Raw genomic sequence first — 27,266 nt, 5'->3', positions numbered from 1 at the left:
TAGCCCTGCCCATGAATCACAAGCATAGGGGCCTTGCACTGGTCTCCATGGAAGCTGGTGGACCCATGGCGGGAAGAAAACTGGGAGTCCTTCAGGAACGCGAAGGTGGTGGAGCCACTTCGAGAGAGCTTCTTATGCTGCCCAATATAGGCGCGGCCTGCTGCAGCAGCAGCAGCTGTAGCAGCAGTAGCAGCCCAGCAGCAACCGATGAGCCTGCTGAGGACTGGACCTCCACGGATATTCTCTTAGAAAACCCCATAGCTAGTGAGTATCGTACATGCTATTGCTGCCTAGGCACTGGCTGCAGCCGCTGTCAAACAAACAACAACGGGACCATTAACAGTTCTAAGAACACTAGTCGTGGTATCCGTGGAAGCTTCAAGTGGTGGGATGATAAAAGCGGCGCCGGCAACAGCAGCTGTTCAAATCTTGGGAAGTGCACAGATGAAATCGATTGCACTACAATCTGCACGGTATCTAGCCCGATAGATGTACAACGATCGTCCATTATCGAGCATTCCAGCCGCACGGTTAAGTTCAGCAGCAGCCCAGGCGACAGCAGCAATAACACCCACGGCAGCAACACGAGTGAAGGCCTTGACTCCAGGGAGTACAAATGGCGCGGCTGTTTAAAGCTTCTGCTTAAACGGGTAGTTGAGCGTGACGGTACAGGCAATAGCCGTAGCAGCAGCAGCAAAAGTGAAAGCAACTACAACGGGCTCCAAGAACCTGGGATTGCTTCCTCTGCCACGAAGGAGCAGCAAGGCGCAGCACTCAATGACTTGGTAACCGAGACTCCTAAGCTTGCCTCTGGAGCCCAAGATGCCAGCTGTAGAGCAGTCTCTCTAAGCAAGTCACCTCTAAGAGGCATTGGACGATGCCTCCAAGAGCATCCACGAAAGGAGGGCCCACACGAATCAGACGTTGATAAACACGGCGCCGCAGTAGGGGCAGCTGTGGCAGGTGCTTCTGAAACTGGTGCAGCCCCGGCCATAGAACACCACCAGCACCAGCAGAAGGCCTTGCTCAGAACCACAGAAGGACATAGCAGCGTTGTCAAACTAATGCCAAGCAGCGACAAATGCCGAAGCGACTCCACGCGTTATGACCTGAAGCAACATTTCACGCCTTCTCCAGTCGGGCACGGCAGTAGCAATATTCCAGCAGCTTTGACATCGGTGTCAGCGGCTGATCCACAACCGATAACAGGAACACCAAGGCCAGCAGTAGCAACGCCAACCGCAACAGATTCAACACAATCATCAGAAGCGGAGACATCAAGAGCTGCACTGCTGGTCTCAACAGAAAGGCCCAGAGCAGCGGCAACACCAGTAGTAGTAGTGGCGCCAGCACGACGTGCAGCAGCAGCAACGCCGACGGCGGCGGAGTCAGCTGCGTCTGCCACTGTGTCACCGTCTTTACCATCGCGTGCATGTTTCTCAACAGCTGCTTGTCAGCATGGACTCCCCTCGTTTGAGCCCCGGTTGTGTTACTGTCTGGAACACCTCTTGGCGGGTCTTTGCTGGGGCCACCACTGCATTTGTGGATCACTACAGGACTGTGTGTTGTGGGGAAGTGGAGTTTGCCGCAGAGTGGATAGTCACCTCGTGAATCCCCAGCAAGAACTCGAGCTTTTGCTGCAGCATGCAGCCTTAGCATCCCCGGCTGCGGCAGAGGGATCCCCTCAATTAGCAGCAACGAAGAAGGTTTCAGATGTAAGTGGAAGGCAGAGGGCATTTGTTCCGCAGCAAGTAATAAACAAACATTTTCAGTAGAAGCATCTTAGAAGAAACTAGTTGCTTGCTGCCTTTTTCTGTGACATAGCTGCAGCAGTGTCTCTGTCTGTGTGTCCGGTGGACAAGAGGGGGGAAGGGCTTTTTGGTTCTATTAATTTCCTGAGCTTTGTGGATGGCGTGCCGCCGCTAGTTTTTCCTGCTCTTCACTTGCTTACCGGCACGCAGTCTTACACTAGCCTTTGTTGCTGTTTCTTTGCCTTCAGTTGTCTTATTGGGGTCCACATTCACCCGTGCAAGGGCGTCCCTGGATTCCAAGTAGTGTATCTCCCCTGTTGCTTAGCAGCAGCCGGTCAGCGGAAGGACGCACCCAAGCAAGCGCATCAGGGAGTTTCTCAGGAGCTGAAGAGACCGACGGGCAGTTCCCACGGAAGGGTCGCCACCTGCCGTCGTTTTCGGAACCACACATATCTATAAGTGACTGGGGGGATCCTGCGCATCAGTGGGTTGCTCCCCTAAGAACAGATTTTGAAGCAATGGATAGTAGCAGTACCACCAGCAGTATCAGCTGCAGAACAAACAAAGCAAGCCCTGGAGATTGGGTTCCTTTCAAGAAGAATGGAATAAGTGGAACAAACTGTGTTGGAGAGGACAAAGAAGATATTCAAAAGCCAGTTGGGGTGCTTGCACCTTTACTAGGATTCGGACAGCCTCTGAGGGCAGGCTCTGCAGCAGTGAATCGATACCCCAGGACAGCCTTGTCAGCTGATTCCTTCGTGAGCTCTGGGGCTCAGTGGTTCGGGTCCTCAGAGGACGAGGCAGGGGAAAGCGGGACGGAGGGGTCAGGGAGGCCACTTATGCCGCGCTCTAGTTGCAGCCCTCGCTTCTGCAGCCGTAAAGCGCTAGAAGGGTCGAAGATCTACAATGGAGAGCTGAGGAGGAGAACAGAGGGATTAATCAGGGAGAGAGACAGAGTAGTTGATGAACACAGAACAAGCAGAGACCCCAGGCAAACCATCTTGCTTGCTTCAACCAACAGAGCCACTGGGACGAACTTCTCTGTAAGGCCCAACTCTCACCAACGTGCGCACTCCCCATCCGGGGGACCCTGCAGTGGACACGAAGACATCTGGGGAGACGTTAGAGAGTCTGACTGCACAACAAGGGCCACAGGGGCAATTGAAAGCGACTCAAATTCCGGTGGAAGCCGCTGGAAAGAAGCTGGTAGAGATGCTACCGGCAGCAACAACAACCATCAGGCAGTGCTAGAAATCGCTGCAGTGCCCGTAAGAACCCGCAAGGGATTTCGGAAGCCACTTCCCTTGCCACCCGAGATGCTAGCTGCCATTGCATCTGCCGGGCCAAGGAGGCCAGTGGATCCCGTGCTGCAATATGACGGAGAAAGCAGAGAATGGAGGTAAGAAAAAGCCCTGAAAGTCAAGTAGCAAAGAAAGGCAATTTCTTGACCATCCCTAAACCCTGCTGTGAACCTCCAACATAACCGTCTTCGAAAGTATTAAAGTCTTTGTTTAAACTTGTTTCGAACTATTCGCCACTAAATTAGTTCAGTATGGGGTACCCACGACGAACATAGTAGCACCATCTAACAAAAGAAAGCCTTGAGGATAGCAAAGCGGCTGTATGTGAGTGCACTTGCTCCTGGTGACATTTACTCTTTTGGGAATGTGCTACTGTGTATACTATGGTCTGTGCTCCGTTTAGGGTCTTTTGGATGGAGGAACCTCAAGCCAGATATAAAGTGTTTCAGTCAAAGAAGTTTGGCAAAGAAAGAGCACAGCAACTGGCCCTAGAGTGGCTTCACCGCGCAAAGGCAGGTGCCATACATGGGTCTGGGAGAGGGCCCAGGGTAGGGGGCCCTTCGGCTTATCGTTTCAAACGAGGTCGACATGAGGGGCTCCATTTGGCTACAGAATACAAGCATGGAAGTCCCGAAACCTTGCATTTGTCCACCCCTCAGTCCGGTCTCGAGCTGTCTCCTGAGGGTTCACCGGCTCTTGCCCCCTTTCCGACTGCCATCGCAGACCTGTAACGGGCCTTTGGGCCTTTCTTGCATGCAGCGCTGGCGTTTACCTCCAGTGCAAGCATGAGTTAGGGTTTGTTCGCGCCCTTAGGACGCCTATAGGCTTTGAAAAACTCAATGCCAGAAGTCCGTACTTATGGAATTATGCGGGATCACTTTTAGTACGTAACAGGTGTGACGAGAGGCACAAATCACTTTCGTGGCTAGAGAAAAACGCATCAAATCAAGCAGGAATTCCACTCCCAGGATACCAGTTAGACGAGACATCAAAAAGCATCTCTCCACTCGGATTCATTAACGGGCAACAGCAACGCTGATGCCGGTATCATCCTCGCAGTAAAAGCCCATGCAAACACGGGCATCTGCACATCACCACAATAAACAATGCACTTGTACGCTCCTGAACGTGCACTAATACATACCATAAGCCGCAAACCTGAATACGCATTCAAGGCTATTGTGAATACTGGAGAAGTTATTCAGAATGCATTGCTCCACGAACGATATTCCAAGAGTTAAGTTGCAGCACGCCGCCTTCACTTCAAAAGCTGCTCTCCGACATATTCTAGAACGCAGCACAAGCTCTAGATCAATTTCTCTACTCAGGTTTATAAATGCTCATATTTGCATACGTTTTGCACGTGTGACTTCCTGAAGACACCCCTGATCGAACTCGATGGTATCTTTGGGCCCCTGGAGGGAGCGCGGGTCCAGTTCGTGTGAACGTCTTACCTTTTGAAGTAACAGTACCTTGCCCTGAGGGGTACATTCGTAATTTGTCAAAACTAGCACAAAGGATTCACAATCAACTTTGGGGCTGCATGCAATTTGGGTCTCCACGCGAGTCGATAATACTCAACTCCACGAGCTGGAAGCAAACCACGAACTAAGAGCGGAAAAGCTTGCAGACTAGTGTTTTTGCTTTATTGTCTGAGTGCCATGCCGCAATTAGGGCGGTCGCTGTCTTCAACAGGCTACAAAATCTCCTTTTCAATACTTCGGGTTAGAGTTTTATGTTTAGCCCGGATTAGGCTTTAAAGCTTAGCTCGTGAACTTGCTTGTTTCTAGGATATAGTTGGCGCTTTATTGTTTTTTTGAGGCCACGCTTCTGACGTTGATTTTCCCGCGAGATTTGTGTCCCCGTGCCAGCTCCTCCAGTATTGGTGCTGAATTGGATTTCTTTGCAGTGTCATAGTCAAGGTGTAGAATGTCGTCTTCCGGCGCGGGTGGTGGTGCTTCCCCCGCCGCTGACCCATCTATTGCGGAGTCCATACAGAGGGCGCAGGCATTAGCTGCCTCTCTCGCCCGAACTAAAGGAGTCCTGTCAACACCGCAGGTCCCACCTGCCCCGTCGGGGCCGCCCACTTCGGGCTTCTCACATAGGCCCTCGTCGGCTTCAGCTTCGCGGGGTAGTCACTCCTCTCCCAGGGGACCGCCATCTTTTGACTATGGTGTTCCGCAAGAGTCGGGATTCTCCCAAGGGCCTTCTTCGGTTTCTAGAGGACCCCATCACCACACCCCTTCCCGCGGTTCAGTCTCGTACGATCAAGGTGTAGGAGAAAAGCAACAGCCCCATATCTTGCCGGTGCCGGGGAGGAATGATGGCACATGGACCTCAGTTGATGCTGCAGCAGCTATTGCGGCGCAGCAGAAACAGGTGTAGAAGTCCTTCAACAGCAGTAGCGTTGACAACATCAGCAGTGGAGACAGTTGCAGGCCTTGATACTATTTTTTGATGACACAAAATAGCAGCAGAATTGTGGCTTGGGGTGTATGTACAGCTTATGCAACAGCGTGCCAGAAAGGCCGCCTTGAGGGCAATGGCGACAGTGTGCGCCGCTATCCCCAAACCTGATCTCAGAGACCCTGACTTGTTAGGTGCTGATATCAAGAAGACAGCAGTACGCTACGAAGCAAATTGTAACATTCGGCCGCACTGCATAATCGAAGCAAGTGCTATAGTAGTTGAGACTGTTTTGTACTTTTGGCACCTCTGGCGGCGTGCGTGCTGTCATTGACGGTGCTGCGAAGTTTGCTGTTTTTGAGATGCAGAGACAGTTGGAGAATGGAGTGTGGATATTAGATCTCCCGCTGCAGACAGGAGTTTGTGGGGTAACTGCAGGAAGCCCAGATGCGTGGCAACAGCTACAGCATGTAGAGACCATCGCTTCCCTGAGGCGCCGTACCGGGGCTGGCTTCATCCTTCGGGGTTCCCCTTTATCGCAGCAGCAGCAGCAGCAGCAGCAGACGCCGCAAGGAGTATATGTGAGAGTTGTAGGCGAAGATCAGGAGACAGTCTACAGAGGAGCTGTTGCTGCATGTGAGCCGTACATTGGAATTCATTGCGTTTCACCCATAATGTTTAAAGCCTACGGTTTAGTTGTAAGCGTCTCAGTTTTTTTCATCTACCTCTTCCGTGCTTACAGGGAGCTTTCTGGGCCCTCCGCAGTACCTCCCGGCCCCGGCGGATGCAGCTGACGACGAAACGTTTGACTGCACAGCTGCGATGGCAGGAGAAGATGTAAGTGAAACATAGGAGGAGCTGTACGGACCTCAGGCACCCCATGAAACTGTTGTCTGAAGCACTTTGGATAGAGGCGCATGCATTTTTGTCTTCCAAGTTGTGGGGCTCTCTGCTTGTCCATCATTAGTTTTACTGTGGTCGCAAACGGTTTCTGTCCATTGCGGCCTGGCATAGAGAATGGAGAGTCTTCCTTTGGTGATCAATGTATGGTTTCATGACTTGTGAGTCGAACTGCTAACCTTCGTCCCATGTTTCCAACAGTCAACGAGGGTGCTGTAGTGCCTAAAGCTTGTAGGAACCCGTTTTGCTGCAGGATGAATTTTTGAAGGATGTCTGCCAGAGGACGGGTGCCCTTGTTGACATCGAGCCGGATCATCCGCAAGGCGGTACGCGAACTGGAGACACGCTAAGCACGCGAAGTCTTAGGCTCCGAATAGATGCCTGAAGACGGCTTTGCGTAATATTGAGGCCACTAACAAGATCTCAGGCCTATACGGCCTGATTTGGTTCCTCTGTATGCGCCGTGGAGAACCAGAAACCCTCGTGCCGGCCATGGGGCCAAATTTTGAGTGTGTATCTGAGTTGCTTGCGTATTAGGATACGGCCACATGGCGGAGAGGACGGGGCTGCGCTACTCGGCGAGGGCATGCACACAGGGCGCAACGGAAAAGGCACTAAGACTCTTGCGGTGGAGACTTGTTTGTATTGAGGAGGCCTGGAGGCAGCACAGTGCCCATGGATTTACACGAGATACCTGTAAGCGTTCGTTTGGGAAGCTCCGTGCTAAAGGGCAGTAATAGCTTCCTTTCGGTGTTTGAGCGCAATGGTTTTCAGTGCGTTTGCTCTCTGCCTCTTGAGTTTTGTTTCCTTCACATGGCAGTAAACCCATGGTGTGTGCTCTGTGTTTCCATGAGGTTTGCTATAAGGCTTTCATATGTAGCCTTAAACTACTGTGGCCGATAGTGTCATCCGCGCCTTAATATTGCACTAGATGAATCCCTGAACCGACGGACTGTCGTTGCTTATGCTTTCTCAGCTCCGACAAGCCATAGGGGAGGATGGAGAGAAGTAAGCGTGCGAACAACAAGCATTTGCCCCGGATTGGCAGTTTCGGAACCTCAGGTTGCGAGGATGTTGAGTTATGAACTTGCTACTCGACGCTTCAGTTGGGCCGCTTGTTCTTGTTGTTGCATGTGCTTTTTGTGCAGTCACCGTACGGGTCAGTCATTGTCTTACTGCAGAAAGATCAGCACCTTTTGATGGGGCCGCTGCTCTTTGAGTTTGTCGTGCTTTTCCTGGTGAACGTGTGCTAGGAGTTGGTTTCGCCTAACGTACTAGGTTGCCGGCGCGATGCAGGCATTTTCTCACATAGCTCAGTGATTTAAAGGCTCGATTATCGTTCCAAGCTTCTGCCACTTAGTTCATTGATTTAATGACCCGATCATTTTAAGACCCGGCTATCGCTCTTTTCATGCACGTCGTGCAGCGAAAGCGATATGGTGGTGTCTCTCAGTGCTTCTCCTGGCCAAGACGTCCGGAGCGCTGCTGCTGCGTCCTTCTGGCAGTCGGCGATGCCAGATGAGGCGGAGATGATGAGAAGGCGAAAAGAGGCCGAAGAAAGACGCAAAAAGAGAGGACAGAGGTCGCGGTGAGGATTAAGACTTAAGCTTAGGTTACGTTGTTCTGCCTCTCCATACCCGTTTGCGCATGTGTCTGCTTTCGCTTCCCCACAGCAGGACTGCCAGATAAATATTGCTTGCTCCGAAACGCTCTTCATTTGTGTTGCTGGCTAGCGGTTCGGAGGTTCTTGCATCTCCTTTCTACCTAATGTATTTTTGAATGACCACGGCGTATATGTCACTTCTCTTATGAACAATTATTACTAATTTGCGTGGTGTTCCTTACGCAGCTCTGCCTCTCCTGAACGGTGTGGACCTAATCGTCTCTCCTTCGCACCCCCACCAGATGAACTTCTTACTGGGCCTTACGCTCCCCTAGACAAGTAGTGGCCCCAACTCCTCATCTTAGGAATTGAGCTCGCCTTTGGGCGAGTGGCTTGCTTTGTTAGGGCAAAGGCCATTTGTTGGCGCTTACGACGGCAGTTAGTATGCTGCTGCCGAACAAACTTCCAGCGAGAGAGTGCCTTTTACTGCCGTATAACGCTGCACTGGCGTTGATGATGGACTGCCAACGAATGCGCGGGAACAGTTCAACTAGCTAGAATTGCGTTGTAGCTTCTGCTGCTATTCGTGTTTGTGGCCGCTGCTGCATGAGCGCATGCATGCCGTTGCAGAGTCTCGGAGGAGACGGGTTGTAAACTACCTAAAAAGTAGTAACTGTTCAACGCGTAGGCAGGCACTTATGCCTGGATTCCACGTTTGTCAGTTGGATCGCGCGCATTAGAGACTCACTACCAAGGAGGAAAATGTGTTATCAATAATACAGAACACTGCACCTCACGTTAGTATTCTTCAAAGGAACGTTTTCCCAAATTTTCTCCGATTGGACATAAGTTTCAGACGTTGTGCACTCGAGGCCTTGATGCCTCTGAAAAGACTTGACAAATGTATTGACGCGATTCAACAGAAGCACAGCAGTGGGACCAGAGAGCCTGAAATGTCCTGGGGAAGAAAGGCCCCGCAACCACAATGGGCGCCGTTGATACTTCACGTCGTGCAGTGACAGTTTGTACTACGTTCTTCATTTGGATGCGTAGGTGGTACCCTATTAATTTGCTTTTGGAACTCTCCGGCAGAAGTGAGCTTGATGGCAGTGGTGCTTTTACAAGGTATACATCGAAGTCACTTAGCTCCTTCTACATCGACGCCGACAGCCGCCTCTGCAGGTGCACCACGGGGTACGTTAGTACTGGTGTACTGGTATTGTTGCATTTGCTGCATGGGTGGCCCCTTTTGGACCCCCTGCTGCTGTCCCTGTTGTGGATGGGCTGCTGTAGGATTAGGGACTGCGTAGAGTGTGCAATCTTCTCTCTGGGAGCTCTCTTGGGGTTGCCGAGTTCCCCCAGGTGTGAGGGGTTGCCAATAGCTCCCCAAATAGGCCCCGGGATAAGCGGTCCCAACAGCTGTATGTGGAGGCATCATTGGCTGCATGTAACCGGAGCAGCCAACAAGACTTCCAAAGGGCCCCACTGGGGTTGCCCTGGGCAAAGTTAGCTGCGACGCTCCAACAGTTGCAGAAGCCCGGGGCAAGCAGTACAGGGCCCCAGCAGACTGTATGTTATAGACCTGGGGAGTCTCTCCGCACTGAGGAAGAGCTCCAGCTAAACCTGCGGTCAACAGCACGATCTAATGTGTTAGACGCATGTTAGTAGACTAATTCACGCATGGCACTCGGATGTTGAACCAAAAACAGACGCACACAGGTGAAACATGGATACAGGCACAGAAGATACAGACTTCCTAGCTAGCGAGCAGCACTACGCGTGTTCCTATGTTGGTACATACGCTGGCGCACCGTCTAAGCATAAGGTGAACGGAAGAAGTTAGCACCACAGTTGGTTCATGCACCCGGACTCACCCATATGCTGCAACTGCTTCATCTGTTGTTGCTGCTGCATCAAAAGCTGCTGCCGCTGCAGGTGTTGCAGAGGGGAGTCACTGGCAGACACAGTTGTTGATGCCTCAGTAGCTACGCATGGTGCTGGCCTGTCCTTTGTCTCCCTTGAAGCACCAGGACATCCCTCCTCCTGTGCTGCGGCCATTCCTGCTGCTAATATTGAGGCTGTTCCCTGCCCGTCGCTGGACAGAAGTGCCTCCTGTATCAGGGGTAGATTTAGCAAAGCTACATAGAGGGCATGCAGCTGGGGGGTTTCTTTGAAGTAATGCATCTCCACTTCCGCATTCTCTTGGTGTAGTTGCTCCTTCTGCTGGTCTCCGTTAATGGTCTCTTCAGTGCTGCCGCTGCTGATGAGGCATTCAGCAATTCGCTGATCGTCATCGATCAGGGAAAATAAGAAATAGTCAGCGAGGGAATCTTCCTCGCCAAGAAAAAAAGGCTGCAATCTGCTGACCACTGGCCCCCTGATGGAGGCGTCTAGGCTGACTATTGGGGCCCTCAAGGATGCGTCGACGCTGGACTGTGCCGTGAAAGCAAACTTGCTGTTAAAAAATGCCAGCAACTTCTCCGCTTCTAAGTAAAAATGGCGTCGGCTCTGCGACACGCACCGCATCCTGCACAAGACAGTCCCTGGCACTGGCGAAGGCCGAAAAGTGCAAATGCGCCCATAAAGTGCACCATGACTCTCCAAAGACGACCTGTGCCACCTCGTGAACGTGAAGTTAGCCTTCAGCCCCATCACAGTCTCAATGCCATCCCCACCTTTACGTAGTCGCAGATAGCATCCTTAGCCATGGAATCTGGAGAAAGGATGGACTGGATTGCGGCTTGCTGTACATTAAACCAAGTATTGAGGTCCATGAGCTGCACTCAGGACAATAACAATGCGTGTAGACCAAATTCAGCGTATATAGAATTAGAAGCATGGGGTAAAGTTCTTTATGGACTTTCTGCAGCAAAGTTTGAGATGCAGTTAACGCTTGATGTTGTTGCTGCCCCTGCTGTTGTTAAAAGCCTATTATCCTGATTCCACACCGAGAACTTTGGCAGCAGCAAATAGAAACAGTACCTGCACCTTCGCTAAAAGCAACAAAGTGCACTCACCAGCCGGTCTTGCAGTGCATCTTTCATGTGATCGATGCCATATTGGCCCAATTTTTTCGCCAGGTACCGAAGACAGACCTCAGGTCCTCCGCAAACGACACGACCCTGAGACGCAAATGTTTTTAACTTCAAACTAGAATGTCCTTACCTACCGAAAATCATGAAATGTAGATGCCCTCGTACAGCCATATCTTGGTGCTCAGACAGATGTATAGAGTTCGGTGTAGGCGCTCAAATGGGCACAAATTCTCAGGCTGATTTGTGCAGCTTGGAAATTCACTCACGTCGTGTATGAGGAGAGGCATGGTGCTGTCTGCCGGCACCTCCCTTGCCTCAATGAGGGCCATGACATCTCGCGTGCATTCATCCGCCTCATCTGTAGCCACGGAGTGCTTCACCTGCTTGCCCAGGAGGTACATGTGAACGCTTCTGAGAGCCATAAACACAAAGCAGATCAGCAGGCTTCCCGAAGCACTAATACGTACGTCTGCGCAAGCTGTGCAAGCAATAATCATAATGCAAAGAGTATCCTGGATGTAATGTAAACACAGAAGTATTTTCTGCACATGAAACATGAAGTCCACGAGCTGGAACATGTGCCATGCTTCATATACTCATAATCCTCAGACTTGCCCTCCTTCGCCCAAAAAGGGCTCGCGGTGAGGTACGTACAACCGGAGATCGCCAAGGAGCCTCATGGGCAGCAGTTGTGTTGGGCGGAGCTGAACAGAAGCCGGACCACAACGAAGGCTTCTTCCAAGGCCCAAACACACAGACTAGGCTATACATGATGCCAAAGAGTTTTCGAATTCGCTCACGAGTGTAGTATTTAACTTTACAGGGTCAGAATACGCAGGTGCTGGCAATACATTCCTCATTTGCTGTTGCATCTGCATCGCCTGCTGTTGCTGCTGCCACTGCTGTTGCAGCCATTGCTGCTGGAGCCATTGCTGCTGCTGCTGCTGCCACGGCTGCGGCAGCGATGAAGGTGCTGCCCCTGACAGCGGATACGAAGGGTACAGCGGGTTGTTCGTGCAGCTGGGTGGTCCTCGCGAGGCGTCAGTGTACCGTGATGCTGCTCCTGCTGCACTGGGACAATAATGCAGACCCACGGCATCCAGCCCCTGACCCTCTACAACCCTTTGCCTGTGTTGTTCAGCGTGTAACTGTTGCTGCTGTCCTGTGTGGGAAGGCCTCACAGGAGTCCCGCTTCCAGTCGGCTGCTGCAGTTGCGGGGGCTGCTGCTGCTGAAGCTGCTGTGACTGTTGTGGCTGCTGAAGACGCTGATTGGTATGGTATTGTTGCTGCAATGTCGGATGATGCTGCTGCTGAAGTTGGTGGGGCTGCTGCTGCTGGATATGATTTGGAATGGTCTGCACTGAAATGCGAGAAGATGTCTGCCTGATAGAGGGAGGCAGACTTGCCGCTCGGTGAGCGAAGGAAACCGCCTCTTTCTGCACAGCGGGGAGTTGATGCAGCCCCTCCTGCAGCTCCTGCTGATGTTGCTGCTGCTGGCTACGCTGTTGACACCGCTCCTGTTGGTCTTGCTGGTGATACTGTCGCTGATGCGACAGCCTGTTTTGCGGCTGCTGCTGGGAAGGCAGCAACTGGTGCTGTTGAGCTGAGCAAATATCCATTTGGTGAGGTGTCGATTTTTGAAGGGCTTGCTGTGTAAGTGCAACTCGAGCAATGCGGCACAGTGACCAATGGTGGATGCGCGGATGCCACACCACACCTCGAAGACGAAATCCTGGTCTCTACTTCATAACATATCAAATGTGTTTTCTGAATGCCGAATATACGTGGTCGTCGTCAAGGATTTGGCTATCACTCTCCCATGCTCCTGTGTCCGGAGGTCGGAGGGCATAAAACGCCAGGTCAAAAAGCTAAACCGGGAAACCAGAGACCTCGAGTCCTAGAGGCCAATCCATATTTTTGCCAAGTCAATCAAATGGCCAGGAATTAAACATGGTGTTTAGTCGAGAGCGCCTGCGGAGCAGGGGGGCCATATCCGGCCCTGCTGACAACAAACTACTATAGAGGGCTGGGGCAAACCATGAGGGAAACAGTGGGACAAACCATAAGACCCCACCAGTATACCTTAGACAAGAAGCGTACTTAACTTATCTTAAATTTTTTGGCGTTTTCCAATTTTTTTCCGGGAATGTAGAAAGGCCTGTCGTAACATTGAACATGGTGACCTATGGAATGAGGCCGCTGCTGACTCTCACTGAAATTTGCAGTGCTGTGTAGATGTTTGGTGCACGGTCTAATGGCCACTTTCTAATTACTGAATAGCCCAATTCCAGCAGCAGAGGAACGCGAGTGTGTGAGGAACCCACGGATAAAGTACAACCTACAGGGGGACCTCCCCCATATAGCCAGTGGTCTTCCGTGCCCTTTCACCCAAGCGCTGGCCATCCACCCTGGCTTGGAGTTGTACTGAAGCCTGTGTACTTGATACTATGGCACTAAATTTCAGACACGTATGTGTGCTCCTTTAAGCGCACGGTGAAGGGAGCTCGTGTGAATGACCTCCAGACAAGAGGAGCGGAAAGATTAAGTTCCAAGGCGCACGCGACTATGACTTGTATGGCTGAATGCTAGCTCCATCGTGCTGCATTTTCGGGGCGCTAGCCCGCACCTCTGTGGACAGCATTAGTTTCCCAGGGTTCCAACTCAAGCATTGTCGCAAAAGGGAGACGCACTGTAATCCCCTCCCCAAGAATTGCCCAGCTTGCCTCTGAGTTAACCAGAAGCTAATTTAGGCTTCCTCGCCGAAGAAAGCACGAGTTGAACTCCATGTACCGTCCTGCAAGTGTCCTGTGTCTGCGGCATGCCGTCAGCGTCTACGCCCTGCATCATCTTCGTAATAAGTCAATATGCATAACTTTATGTGCACTAGTATGCGAACCTACTATAAACTCGCGCACTATCGGAAGAAACGAGGCAATGCGGCTATTCAATGGAGAATCTCCGGGGAAAAGCAAAAAAGCCTTAAGTCTCCGCTTAACCCGAAACTTGGGATAAGCGAAGACTTCAGCCATAGAGTGCCCACGTTTACGTTCAGCATTTGTTCTGGGTTGCTCTAATCAGGCGGCGTATAGCCTAAACTCTTCACAGAGTTTTCCACAGTGCGCAGAGGCGTGCCTTCCGATAAGGGTTTGGTGACGGAGACGCTCACGCTGAAGCGCCGCGACAGCAATATGGCAGTTTGGTTAAGCTTCAGGAAATGCCAACTTGCGGAGCATCAGAGGCTTGCGAAATGAAAAGACAGTAAAGTCGCTGCAGACGCAGTGGCTTCGTGTCTTCTGTATGGCCGGCCGATAGTACACAATGCCTGCAGAAATATAAGCTCTTTAGATACCAACCAAGCACTTCTCGTGCTCATAAATCAAATGCATATAGGGAAACGCTGTAAAGAAAAACAGATCAGTGAGATGAAACAGGGCTCTCAAGAAGGCTGCGATAGACCGGCCGGGAGAGGTCGTTTACAAAAAACCATGTTCTCGGGCTCAGTGGCCTCCATGGCCGTGACCCCCACCAGCAGCAGATGCCGCTGTTTCTTTACCCATCTGCAAACATATGCGCAATCCCAGAAGCACCATAAGACAAATGTACAAGCATCGCCTACGGAGGCCCACGGAAGTCCTAACAAGGAAGCTCTATTGCGTCTGGAACAGAGCCCGTCGTCATCAGGAAAATGTGAGTCGAGTGGACATTACCATATCAATGGAAAGCACCATCAAGCCAAAGCAGTCTCACTCGTTGTACCTTAAGTTTCTGTAGTTATTCAGAATTTCTGTTCACAACTCCTTAACTCGAAAGAGAGTCGTGACATATTTCAGCTTCTATAGCTTCGAGGGAAGGAGAGCTCTTGTAAAAGCAGAAGTATGTCATGATGGCCCCCTTCCTAGTTGAAAAAAATGTGAGCAGAGATTCTGTGAAAAACTGAGGAGGGAGTAAGAATAGCACACCACGCAACGAGTGAGAAGAAAAAGTACTGCGTCAGCCTTACGTTTGCCAGCCTCGTAGTGACCTGGGCATATAGAGGCTTCCCCGCCAGCTCGATTGTCACATACATGGAAATAATGCCGCATACTCCAATCATAGTGCGCCGGAAAATGGGCATAAGGACGGTGCCAGACCCGTACGTCATCTTCGGGGAGAGCTTCCTGCTTGTATGCAGCGTGAAGGACGAACTAATGGATAAAAGTCATTCACTGGATCCAGACATAGACATCGAAAGTTTCGCATATGCAATTGAGAACATCGCTCTGGTTTTTTATATCAAAGCCCTGAACGAGGATGCATGGAAGCTGTTGCATGCAGCAAACTACGCCCTTAGTCAGGATCCGTTCGACAAAATGGGCCGACGCTACTACTTGCTGAAACAGAAAAACCTATGAATTGTGTTCTTGGTTACAGCATTTCCATATCCTAGGTGACTACCGAAGGCGAAAATTAGCAGCCGTCTTTACTGTGCCTGCCCTGCCCAACTTGCTAGTTGTATTTGCTCACTTATTCGGACAAATTGCTTTCAACCAGTCATGAAATTATCAATTTAACAATTTCATGGGAAGAACTGGCAGGTTGTAGATGAGCGTGACGAGCTATGGGACTAGACAGCGGAGCTTCACACGGCAGTGAAGAATTGTTAGAAATGCCGGGAGCTGCGCACGACAGAGCGTCCGATTTGTTCACTTCAAAGCGTGCTGAGCTTTTGAATAATTAATCTTTGTATGTGCCTAGCCTTATCTTTGCTTTGGTCGATTGTAAGGAATGCGGGCGCCTTTCGAGTGCGACTACAGGGTCGTGCGGTCATGCGCTGTTGCGGCCAGAACTCCAAATTTTTGCTATTCAGGTTGCTTGTTTTCCTCCTTTGTGTAGTTCTTCTGGCCACTTTCATTTGAGAATATCCCCCCCCTCGGACCGGCATTGCCTCTAGTAGTTCGCAACTATTATGGCCGTTGTAGAGCTTGAATACCCCCCTACAGTCTAGCTTTAAAATGGGAATCAGCAGCGACAACTTTTGCATTCTGATGCAATCAAATATGTAAGTATTCGAGTATGTAATAGGAGCCACTTTAGTTTCGACGGGTAAGCGTCGTACTGGGGCAGCAGACCACGGCCCCAACGGCCAGCAGCTTTCAGCAGGCATGGGCAAACGTGCGACTCTGTTGTTACTGAATCACGACCTAAACTCCTAAGGTGCACTACGATAGGTAACAGAGAAAAGGCTGAGTGCAAAAAAGGAGTGTTGACAGCCTGCTGCTGTTGCTTTAAGCCTACGTTGGGGACTTGGGGATTCCGCATTGGTACTGTAACGGCCCAAAGCAGACCTATTCTCTGGTCCAGCGTTAGTCAGGAAAATGTCTAGGACACAGGTTGTGAGCAAAGACGCGGAAACAGCTGAACGCGGCAGATGAAAGCAACATTTCCGTTGCCTTGGTTCTTCTGCAACCGTTCAAGTCTTTCACGAAGTCTAGGGCTAACTCAAGTAATATGAAAATGGGATTAATAATGATACGCAAGGAGAGCACATTTCGAAGTCCTACCCGCGAAGGCGGAAAATGTCTCAAAAAACGATTAGCAAGACACAACTTAGAGTGTGGCAGCCTCCCTGACTGCTTTTTCTGAAGGAATGGCATCGATGCACCTCGTTGTAGCAGAACAAATCTCCCAAGTCATGGCGAGCGAGATGTGCGGTGAGGTATAGACGGGCGCATGCAAAGAGAGATGTAAATGTCCTTGATGAAGCGCCAGAAAATGCAAGAATATTGTAACCGCTATTGCATTTCTTAAATCCTCTCCAGACGTCGATGCCATAGCTCAGGAGAAATATACATATGGGCAAGAGGACAGGAGATCCTTTGCTGGGATTCACAGCTACTTGATGATGGCAAAATTGTCAGAGTAACTGTTTCGACAAAGGCCCAATTAGTCTCTGCACGTGCTCTTAGGTTGATCACTAGGAGCACAACATATTTAGCAGTGACACGGGAGAACAGTCCCGGCATCTGCACGTTAGCGAGCATGGACGAAAGCGAAGGAGCTGAACGAAACACTGGCAGCAATTGACATGCTTGCTTTACTTTTTGTCAGGGAGAAGCCGTGTTGGATCTTGTTACGCTTCAGCACTGTGATTCCAATGTTGATTAGCCACCGTTCTTTATTAGGCCGTCTATGCCACTAAGTGTGAAGGCCCCTGAGCAATATCTCGCTTCGCCTGTATTCTGTTTTCAAAATTCGTAGCGAGCGAGCGAGCCGTCACCGCCTATTTCCACAATTAGTTCCACTAGACGCCATCACAATTTTTGACACTTTGCATGCATCAGGAAAGAGACTAGCGCATTAGCCAGAAATCACGCAGGTCAGAATAATGCACAAAGAATAGATATGTCCTTGCACGGAAATTTCATTATAAAATATTTTTCGCAGCTTTCGCCCATCCATAACTAGAAAAACGGATTCAGAAGAAAGTGATGCCTAAGGAGGCAAGGAGTTTGCTTGTGAATACAGCACTCAGGAGATGATTACGCTCCCTTTGCCATGGCCGTCATCATTTGCTTGGTGCGTGGGATTATGATTTTGAGAGGTAAATATCCCCGAACTCCTCCTGGCTTGTATGATTATTCCCGTGTCCGCAGGCTCTCTTTATAGATCTAAGAGCTTTCTTTTGTAGTGCCGTTTTCGAGCATGACGGTGCTATACACAGACACTATTTGAATATCTGTGTCTCCATGCATTTGCTTTACAGGGACAGTGTCATGGAACCTGTCAAAACGTAGAAAGCCATGCTCCCATTTAATGTCAGCTACCGATGCTTTGAAAGAGCTACAACATCCCATTGTGCGGCTTTGGTGAGCCATCTAGTACACAGAGGATCTGTAATAGTGCTTCATCTCGAGCGCCAACTTGTTGTGCGTTCTCGGTGGCTCCTTGTGCCCTCAAACGATTTGGTTGCTATGTGCACCTGCGAACCAGGCATGTGGTGGGTGCAAACGAGCAGTGACACTTAAGAATAGCCAACACTGGCCAGTTTCGTCAAGCAAGGCCACAGGAAGTCCCAACACCCCAAAGGCGAGCTTACTAACACACGCTCTAGACCCTACAGGGTTGTGAGCTGAGGAGGCAGCAAGCAAAACCCCCAGACAAGAAATATTTCCGAGTTAAAACGAGACTTGAAACGGCTACAGGGCTTGGTTTTTCATCTGTTTGTGGAATGGCGGGTCTTGACGACATCACAGCCACTGCCATACGGAAAGGAGGGGTAACATCAGAGCCATTCTCACGCCAACACAGACGTCATTTATGAACACGGCCAGCGGCAACGCTTCTAGGAAAGACAACAAATGGGGTATTCCGGAGGTGGTGCTCTCCTGCGTTGCTTGCATGATATTTCTATGGCATTACTGTGCTACGTTGTCAGCCGAGCAGCGCAAGGTCCTGCCGCTCTGCAGTCGTCGCGACCACGCGGCCATCGCATCCAAAAGAAGGCCCTCAGAACTATGATCAAACACTTATATTGGCCGGCCATGTTTGCCTGTTGGCACTACACACGATGTAGCCTACATTAACCCTCAGAGCGGTGCACAAAGTAATCGCATCAATCCCACCTTGTAGCAGATGCTTTGCAACTATATTCAGCCTGCAGATCAGAAGCGGGGAAGCCTGGCTTAAAACTCGACTGGCCACACCTGAATTGAACACTCCCTGTGAAGTTATGATAAGGTAGACGCCTTTTAATGCAGCCGACTTTGATATTGTCGACAGGAGGTGGCACCTCGCCTAGCACCCCAACAACCAAAATGAAACTGTATGACAGGGTATATGGCGCAATTCAACGAGACATGTGGTTTGTGTTAGGGCAAAGACTGGCAACAAAAGGTGTATGCTGACGCCAAACGTCTTTCTGTCGAGTACAACGCAGGGAGAATGTGTGGCTCAGCAGCACATAAGCAATCGCAGTAACTATATGCCCTTAGCCCGAAACTGGTTATCGTAGCCCATTCATAGCCGCAGAGCACATTGGTGCTGTGACATACTATTCGGAATTGCCGTGAGCCTAATCTTGCCTCGACGGCTTTCACAATTTCCAACTTGCTCCACAATGCCCGCGCAATCACTACGCCGGTTGGCTTCCCATGACACAAACTCACTCGGATGCAGGTCCATCGGGCAGAGGACCAAAGGAGATGACTTCTACTACCTAGTGAAGTGGTCGCGTTTCTCTGGCGAGTAAGCTTGTTCGGAGCCTTCTAAGCAACTCGCTAGCTGCCCCGCGCAACTACGTGGCGCAAACGGTCAGTTGCTACTGTCATAGAGCCGTTATTTCACGCTCTGTTTGATACGTTCCTTCTATGACTATACGCTACTGTCGTTGTGTTTTGCCAAACATTAGTATGTGCCAGCTTTAGAGCTTATCGAGAGGCAGCAGGGGAGCGCTTGTGGCGCAGAAAAGGGCCAAGATTGTGATCGTTAAATTCCTCGCACACACACTGCCCGTGCAGTCGGTCCAGGTAGCTGCTACTCAGGGACGCCAAATATGCAGCTGAGCAACAATGATAACAGCGCTAGTGCCAATACCAGTAAAGGTTCTGAGCTTCAAAAAACAGAGGACAAAAAAATAGTGTAGCAATAACCTTTAAATAGAAAAGGAAAAAGGGACAGGCATGATAGATTGGTAAAGCTCGCACCCAATAGGGCTCAGGAACATGAAACCGACGGGCCTCCACTAGTTAAAATTTTATTGTCCCTAGAGTAAAGTGAGGTAAAATAAAAACTAGAAGCACTAGTATAGGCAGCTAGATTACAATAGAGCAAACGTACTCAGCAATTAGAGGCGACAGAGAGAAAAAGAGGAAAATGTACAGTGAAATAGTGCCAAATGAAGCTAGCAGTAGTATGAAGAAACAGAATGCGTTACAATTGAGGTCAAAATTGACAGTAAAGCAAAACATGAGAAGCACAGGAACTAAAAGAATAGCTAACCATTCAGCGAAATGACTAGAACTTGCACTTATTTTAGGGTGAACCATGAAGGGAAACACGGAAGAAAAGCAACAGTCTTGCAAGTGGATGCAATGCCTAATAGAAAATACAAGATTTTACATCATGTAAAAAAAAGTTAGAGCAATTATCATACGTCGTACCCAGAAGTGCCCACCTACACTGGACGACTGGATTTGACCTACGCAGACACAATGTGAAACAATACGAGCGACAAAGGCGACGCATAGGATAATTGTATTTCCATCGCTGGTGGAAGAGGAGACAACTGCAGGGAGACCCTCCCACAGCAAGAGATAGCAACACACGAGCAACACGCACACATAGTAGCAGCAACCGCAAAGCGCTGCGATCCCGAGCAGAAGTGAGGCAAGGAAAAGTGGAAACACAGTTGAGCATACAGGAAAGGAGAAGAAGCGCAAAGGCTCCTCATAGTGATCAGCCAAACATTGTGGAAAGAAGGAAAGTTGAGGTGCGTAACACTACAATGTAGCCCACAAATATCTTTCAGGGTTATATAATGCAGACTATGTTGATTGGCGTAATAGCTAAAGTAATTACCTAGCAAAGAAGCCCCATATTTAGGCAAAAAAGTACAGCATGTTCTAGATTTAAATGCTTGGGGCTGTTAAGAATCAGTGAAGCTGCCGTGTGCAGCTGGACCACGGAGAAACTCAAGTGTATCTCTCTAGAAAATGGACCTAGAATAATGCTTTCTGGATTTTTTAAAAGGATAAGAAGTGTCCTCAGTAAGTAGTATTAGGTGTGATTCTACAAGGCCAGAGCCAATGAAATGCAAAGCAGCCGTGGTAGGCTCTCAACGCAACACCCAGCCCCACAATGGCCATATTGGAAAGCTTGGGATTTGGGCCTTCTTGACGCTCGACCTCTCTGTGCAACCATGAAACAAAATGCCTTGATTATCGTTTTAAGGACGTCCTACTTATGATTTTGTACACACTTCGAGCTTTGTGCTGTCGAGCAGTTAGCTCTCGAGTGCTTAGAGTATTGGGGGCTTACGACAAGTCTGCTATAGTTCGGTTTTTAGCTCAGTCTTATTCGTTTAATTCACCTTTTCCAGCGACAAAAATCTTTAAATGGTACAAGTTGATTAGAAGCGTATGTCCTAAAAGCAGCGAAAACATGAAATAAGTCTCCTAACGACATCTGAAGCAGCAGAGGTCGAGGTGTCTCGTACATTTGTGGGGGAAGTGATGATCTTCCAAAATAGACAAAGCGTGTCTGGAAAATAAGTATTTACGATACAGCTGCAAACGCCAGTGCATGCATTAAGTGGGCAGCCCCATGATCCACAGCAGCACACCCACGTAGATCACTGCATCTAGCAAGCTCGAGACGCAATGTAATTCCGAGCCAAATTTTCCTCCAGAAAATGGCGTAAAAGCTTTGTAACCCTATATAGGGAATTTTAACACCTAGGGAGCCCTGTACATATTTACGTTAAACTACCAAATGCAATCCAAAATAGTAACCGGCGTCTGCATACTTTGACGCGTCTAGCTTTGTAACTCGCCATATGACACTATAAGTGCTGGCTGAACTGTACTCCTAACTAACAACCGTCATCAGCATACTTTGATACGATTGGTTTTGTAGCTTGTCGCGCCTTGAACCTGTATACGTCGGCGTTTCGGTCGTTGGTTATTAGGCCGTGTACACAAAAAACGGTATGGTTGCCTCCCCAGTGTGAGTATTGCCTCACGGATGCTTACTTTCAAAAGCTTTTGAAGACGACGCATCCTACTGACTGAAGAATCTTAGAAATATACACATCTTGCATAGTGCAAAAACGTAGTGCGGGATCAGAAAAAGCATGTGGGGAGCTTAATGTCTTCACATACTCATCTGTCATATCGAAGCTGCTCGTCATCCCTAATGCCCAAGTCTTCGTAGGAGAAGCAGCTGGATGCTGCTACTGATATTTAACAGCAAGGGGTTTGTCGCCAAAGTAACTCAACAGGCGACTTGTTGGGACTTGTTCAACTCAGCTGCTGTTAACCCTGCCGGACGCTCACTGCAAGCTCTCGCAATGCACAAAATCGACAGTTTAGACTGTGTGACTATCGAACCACAGCAGCGCTTAAACACTGAAAGATAAATCCTGTGATGCCGGGGGAAGACGAGCCACATAATCGTCGTGCTTGCCAGGAAGCACGCATATTCAACCCTTTAGAGGGCAACTCAGCAAGACTTCTGTGAGTGAGGAATGACGGCGCCTGTCTCTGCGCCACGCGCAGCCGCTTTCTGTCTGCAATAAAGCAAGGCACGTGCCGGAAGAGAATTGCTCTCATTTGGGAGAGAAAACCGTGGCTATTTCCGGGGGATAGCATTTCCTGGCACGCCTCCAATGCCGTTGATAAATTCGAACAAAGTATGAAAGTGCCGGCTCTTACAAGCCAAAATGCCTACAAATTTGTGGCAGTTCATGGTTTGGGGGAGGTGTAGGCATCGAAGATTCAGTGCAGTCGCAACTACCTTTCTCGCTGTCTTTACAATCCTGATGCTTTTTCCTCAACGTCTTCCACATGCAGGGCTTTGTACATTCGAATCTGGTAAATATGCAGCTCTGTCAATCGGACTTATCCTTCCCGTCACAGCTATCCCGAAAATTGAGCTTCTTGAGGTTCTCTTTGCAGCAAACCACAGTTTAGCGAACGACTATGGGGTCTCTTACGAACCATATGGTATGTATATGGAGTCAGGCGAGCCCTATTCCGAGCCGCTGCTAGTTGATGCAGCAGATTCTGGGTCTATTCACATCGTATATCACCACTGCCCTTATACAGATGCAGCACTGCGTGGTTGGAGGTTCGAAGGCAACCAATTCATCACTGCAAACCCTGGGGAGACTCCGTTGCTGCTCAGTAGGAGGGAAAAAATGTGCGTTGCTAGGCGTGTGGAGATTCGCAGCGACGGAGAGCAGGAGGGGTCGGAGCTGACTTTAACTGCCGGTGATCGACAAGAGCCGCGCTTTTTTGGCTATAGGGTGGATGAACAAGGTTACATAGCTTATTTTGTTGCATTTACACGCATGTTGCCTTCTGCATGCGTTAACTTACAGTGCTGTGTCGCCAACTCAAATTTGCCATGCGAAATAGTCTTCTACGATGTGCGCGCTCCAGAAAAGCTGTCGCTCTTTGAGAAGGTCGTTGGCAGTCCAAGTGTTAACCTTAGTCACGATTGTCCTCTGTGCCTCCATTATGGCGGAGAAGATGGGGTGCCGCTTGAGTATTTCACTTCCATTGAAGAGTACCAGCTTTCTCAAGACTGTCCGAATCTTAAGCCACACACGTACGGAGATTCGTTTGTGTTTCTGGGGCCAGGGACTGATGGAAGCCGTGTCCACAAGCACTTCGCCATTGGTTCGCTCAGCAACACATTGCAGATAAGGGAGTTTGGTAGGATGACTCAAGTTTCAGTGCAATACCCTAACAACCTGTGGCTTTCACGAGCGGGAGCCTACCATGAGAATTTTTATCCGCCTGAAGCGATGAGAAGCTACTACATTGTTCGGGGGGCTGAGTACACGCGTGCGGATGAGAGTAGGGAAAAACTTCAACAGGTGCTATTCTACTACGATTCTTTGTCCAATGCACAAGAGAACAAGGGGTCATCGTTTATATCGAATCTTAAAAAGCCTGAGGTGGCGAACACCAAAATTCCCGACGCCATCTTCGCTGAGCACCCTATTGCTAACGATGTGACGTACTTCCACAGTAATCCCGTAGAAAGTGAATTTAGGTTCGTTGCTGGAGGAGGCTTCAAACTTCCATCTGTCAAGTTTGCCAGCCCTGCCACAATCAAAGGCTTCTGCGCTGCGCCGCTGTTCTATGATCAGTGGGCAGTTTTCCTTGCTCTCGAAGAGACAGCTTCACAATCTACACAGCAGCGGCAGAAGCCATCGCCCACAGCGCGAAGCGACGATGCTTCTTGGGAAACAACTCCCCTTCCTTGGTGGGACGATACAGCACTTCCCGAGTTCTCCAAAGCGCGTCGGGGGCAGTTGCTCTACATGCAGGTCCCCATCTCTGGTAGTCGTTCGTACAACGAAATGACACTAAGAGTCTTCAATGCGGACTCGTACCGTTCATTTCACTGTTCTGCTGCGGGCAGTACTTCGGTGCTGCTGCTGCACCATGACACAGTGAACCACATTCTCCACGTAGAAGAACGACTGAGAGACGGGTCTCTAATAGAGGAGTCGCAGATTGAAATAAGGCGCGTCTTGCATGGTTCCCTGTTGCCAACCAGGACAGTGACATCTCTACAGAAAGCTCCAGACTCAGTAATCTGGATTAACTTGTTGACGACGAAAAGGTTCTCGGTGGACGAAAGTTTTTACTACGTCCCGGCAGAACTCCCAGGAAGGATTGCTTCTGTACAAAGGGCCACCGGATTCTACACAGATGGCGATTGTCTTGGAGAGTTCGTATTTTGCGTGGCAGCATCATGCATCCTGTAGTGTGCACCTTATCTTTGCATTAGTGTGGACAGACGCCCTTGCTGGTCAGTAAGGAGATCCAACATGCATTCGATGCCTTTGTGACTCAGGTGGTCACCTTCATTATCGACAGCGAATTGTTCGGAGTTCTGCGTCTCTCTTCATGCGTACCAAGTAAAGGTTGCTTCCCGCGGGGGCTCTGCTTGCGCTTTTCAGGCCGGCGTTGAGCTGGCCAAGCACTGCCTCGAGTCTCCATGCAGTCGTGTTGATATTGGGAATATCCTCATCAACAGGCAGCCCGTCAACGCAGACGGAGAACCAGATGCAGCCTCTGCAAGCATGAAAAATGGCACACTATCTCTACATACGCAGATATCTGGGCCCTCCGCGACATTAAAATTTGCTGGACGCTTGCCTGAGGAACTTACGCCGCAGCTGGATGAACAAATGTTGAGATCTTTTGATAAATTGGGGAATTCTGAGAGTCCTGAGATACAGCTGTGGCAAGATGGGTTGCTGGATACCTCAACGCAAATCCAACTCGGAGCAAACGGGGAAGCATTAGTAACTGTCGAGCTCAAAAGTGTCATAGATTTGTGGCATATACGCTTGGCATTTGTATCCGTAGCAGGTACAGAAGCAGCTCAAGTTGCTTCTTTCAACTTTTCACTGTCAGTTGTCGATGACAGTGGAGAGGATATCCATACATGGGAAACAAGTGTACCTCCATCCCCAGCTGCGCAAAGCGTGTGGGAGGCGATGGATTTGCGGTTGTACCGGGCTAAAACAATATCCATAAAGGCAACGCAGCCGTTTCGAATTGCAGAGTTTCAAGTATTTGGCATGCCTTTGGAAACCTGTCCTCCAGGAGGCTTCTTGGGTCCTTCCAGCTGTAGTGTGCCAGTTGTACAGAGGCTTACATCTCACTTGAGCCTCGACTGTCAAGGAGCGTGGAGCGAGTGGACGGCGTGTCAAGCCGACTGTCGACGAAAAAGGCGTGTACTGACCTTACTTTTATGCGTATAAACCAATGATATCCTACATTTTCATTGTCTAGCTACGCCAGCCAGCAGTCGAACAGATATAGAAGCTTGAAAGTTAGGCGACAAACAGGAATACCTGGTAATGGGTTACACCACATCTTTGTGGTTTGTCTTGCCGTAGGTTCATGCAAGTATACCAAACGGAAAAGGAAGGGGGAATTCCCTGCGAGTTTTTCCAGCATGAGCCTTGCGCAGGTGGGCTATGCCATTCGCACTGAACTCCCCATCTATTGGCTACGTAATTCCCAGAATTATAAATAGACAACTAGTTTGAGCTCCTATCTTTTGCGTTCACTAATCTGTTTTCGGTTTTTGGGGAAGCGCTTAAGGTTTTCCTATTAAACAAGAGATGATATTGTTCCTTCGCTCCACAGCAGTTGCTGCGACCATAAAATTCCTGCCGTATTCATGTAAATTTGAGATACAGATGGGCTATGCAACTCCGTTTTTGGAGTAAGCCTTTTAAGAGCCGAAGACTGCTATCCGTCTCCGTCTCGCTGGTCGGAGTGTATCGGGTGCAGACAAATGCGTGTGTGGCATATACTTCGTGCCGCCGCTGCGGAAGGAAAACCTTGCCCATCTAGCATTTTCGAGACCCGCACTTGCACGAGCGGTGAGGGCTGTGAAGTCAGCCTCGTTACCTTCCCTGTGCCGCCAGACCAACCAGCCACTGACGACGACGGTGCGTCAAACGAAAATGACCTCATGCGCCCGATTGGTGGAGTTTTTTTATTGGCAGCTGTTGGTTGTGTCCTATTACTATTAGCGGGTCTTGAGATGTGGAGACGTTGGGGCACATCCATGGCTGCCTATAGAGAAGTAATCAATATGCAGCGTCAGAGAGACCTAATGGCAGCACGCGAGCAGATGATTAAGTACAAGAAAATGATCCAAGAGTACAAGGATCAGGTTGAGAGAGAGGAGGGGAAAGATGCTTCTCAAGAAGAAGCCTTGGAGCAATTGGATTCGTTGTTAATGCAGCATGTCGTAACCGACACTGCAGAAGAAGAACAGACTTTGAAAAGTGGAAGTGGCACCCATACTCACGAGAATTCCGACAACATTGGTGCTTTAACTGGGAGAGAAGGCACTAAGGATGATGGCAGTATTGATCTGACAAAGTTAGAGAGCCAGGAAGCTGAGCAACCTTTATAGGCATCCTACTGAGTCCTGGACGGATGGCTCAGCATAAGTAGAGCTGTATGTCTCCTATTTCTTATCTTCAACCCTGAAGTGAAATTGCAAAGCTGAGGAGTCTCATAACTCCAAAAGTTCCTTCTATTTGATCGCCACAGCAAAATATTTAGCTATTGCTTCTGTGATTGACTTTCCTATGCAGATCTTTTGAATACTACGCAATATGCTGCGTTGTAGCGAGTGAAATTTTCCGTACACGTTACGCTATGACGGCCATTCATTGCCCGATGCTCTAAGGTGTGACGTATGAATTTTTAATTTTGGAATCATGCTCCATTATATCGTCAGCGTCGTCTTCTCCAATAACAGCCCTAACGTGGTAGTTCTTTTCTAAATGTGTTGTGTCCTTAATATTAACTAAGGCCCTACAATCTGTTTTTGTATTCGCATGTTCAAAAATAGTTCCGGCTAAATACAGTTTCGCTCTCCAAAGCGTTGTTACGGATAATCACGTGGATGCTGGAGGGCCAAGCATGGAAATTTGGACGGGAGTCGAGTGCGCATCAAAGCTCTGTTTCGGGACAAGCCGATTACTTCAATGACAGATTTGAAATTTTATGATCAGCTGCTTTTG

The 27,266-nt window shown here is 49.5% G+C and overlaps 6 protein-coding genes across 6 annotated transcripts; 4 read left to right on the top strand and 2 right to left on the bottom strand.

Moving 5' to 3' along the window:
- Positions 1 to 11: 11 nt before the first annotated feature.
- ENH_00074130 (hypothetical protein, conserved) lies at positions 12 to 3,783 on the top strand (the record flags this gene model as incomplete). The annotated part of the gene is made up of 3 exons (XM_013582775.1): positions 12 to 1,751; positions 2,000 to 3,150; positions 3,456 to 3,783. The coding sequence occupies 3 exons, from the start codon at positions 12 to 14 to the stop codon at positions 3,781 to 3,783; spliced, it is 3,219 nt and encodes a 1,072-aa protein (XP_013438229.1).
- Positions 3,784 to 4,981: 1,198 nt separating this feature from the next.
- On the top strand, positions 4,982 to 7,611 carry ENH_00074120 (hypothetical protein, conserved; the record flags this gene model as incomplete). Its single annotated transcript, XM_013582774.1, has 8 exons — positions 4,982 to 5,431; positions 5,556 to 5,675; positions 5,827 to 6,094; positions 6,201 to 6,295; positions 6,612 to 6,684; positions 6,896 to 7,054; positions 7,335 to 7,366; positions 7,507 to 7,611. 8 exons carry the CDS (start codon positions 4,982 to 4,984, stop codon positions 7,609 to 7,611), a joined length of 1,302 nt encoding a protein of 433 aa, XP_013438228.1.
- A 183-nt stretch (positions 7,612 to 7,794) lies between these two features.
- ENH_00074110 (hypothetical protein, conserved) lies at positions 7,795 to 8,304 on the top strand (the record flags this gene model as incomplete). The annotated part of the gene is made up of 2 exons (XM_013582773.1): positions 7,795 to 7,946; positions 8,208 to 8,304. 2 exons carry the CDS (start codon positions 7,795 to 7,797, stop codon positions 8,302 to 8,304), a joined length of 249 nt encoding a protein of 82 aa, XP_013438227.1.
- A 1,496-nt stretch (positions 8,305 to 9,800) lies between these two features.
- On the bottom strand, positions 9,801 to 12,615 carry ENH_00074100 (hypothetical protein, conserved; the record flags this gene model as incomplete). The annotated part of the gene is made up of 6 exons (XM_013582772.1): positions 9,801 to 10,469; positions 10,637 to 10,738; positions 10,979 to 11,083; positions 11,263 to 11,407; positions 11,651 to 11,700; positions 11,797 to 12,615. The coding sequence occupies 6 exons, from the start codon at positions 12,613 to 12,615 to the stop codon at positions 9,801 to 9,803; spliced, it is 1,890 nt and encodes a 629-aa protein (XP_013438226.1).
- A 1,878-nt stretch (positions 12,616 to 14,493) lies between these two features.
- On the bottom strand, positions 14,494 to 15,137 carry ENH_00074090 (hypothetical protein, conserved; the record flags this gene model as incomplete). The annotated part of the gene is made up of 2 exons (XM_013582771.1): positions 14,494 to 14,553; positions 14,997 to 15,137. The coding sequence occupies 2 exons, from the start codon at positions 15,135 to 15,137 to the stop codon at positions 14,494 to 14,496; spliced, it is 201 nt and encodes a 66-aa protein (XP_013438225.1).
- Positions 15,138 to 22,412: 7,275 nt separating this feature from the next.
- Positions 22,413 to 26,650, top strand: ENH_00074080 (hypothetical protein, conserved; the record flags this gene model as incomplete). Its single annotated transcript, XM_013582770.1, has 4 exons — positions 22,413 to 24,436; positions 24,563 to 25,420; positions 25,617 to 25,690; positions 25,923 to 26,650. The coding sequence occupies 4 exons, from the start codon at positions 22,413 to 22,415 to the stop codon at positions 26,648 to 26,650; spliced, it is 3,684 nt and encodes a 1,227-aa protein (XP_013438224.1).
- Positions 26,651 to 27,266: the final 616 nt, after the last annotated feature.

The sequence above is a fragment of the Eimeria necatrix genome, genomic scaffold (assembly GCF_000499385.1).
Source record: "Eimeria necatrix Houghton genomic scaffold, Enh_scaff74, whole genome shotgun sequence".
Classification (NCBI taxonomy): domain Eukaryota; phylum Apicomplexa; class Conoidasida; order Eucoccidiorida; family Eimeriidae; genus Eimeria; species Eimeria necatrix.
The sequence above is the reverse complement of the archived record's forward strand: the minus strand, read 5'-3'. Positions and strand labels throughout refer to the sequence as shown.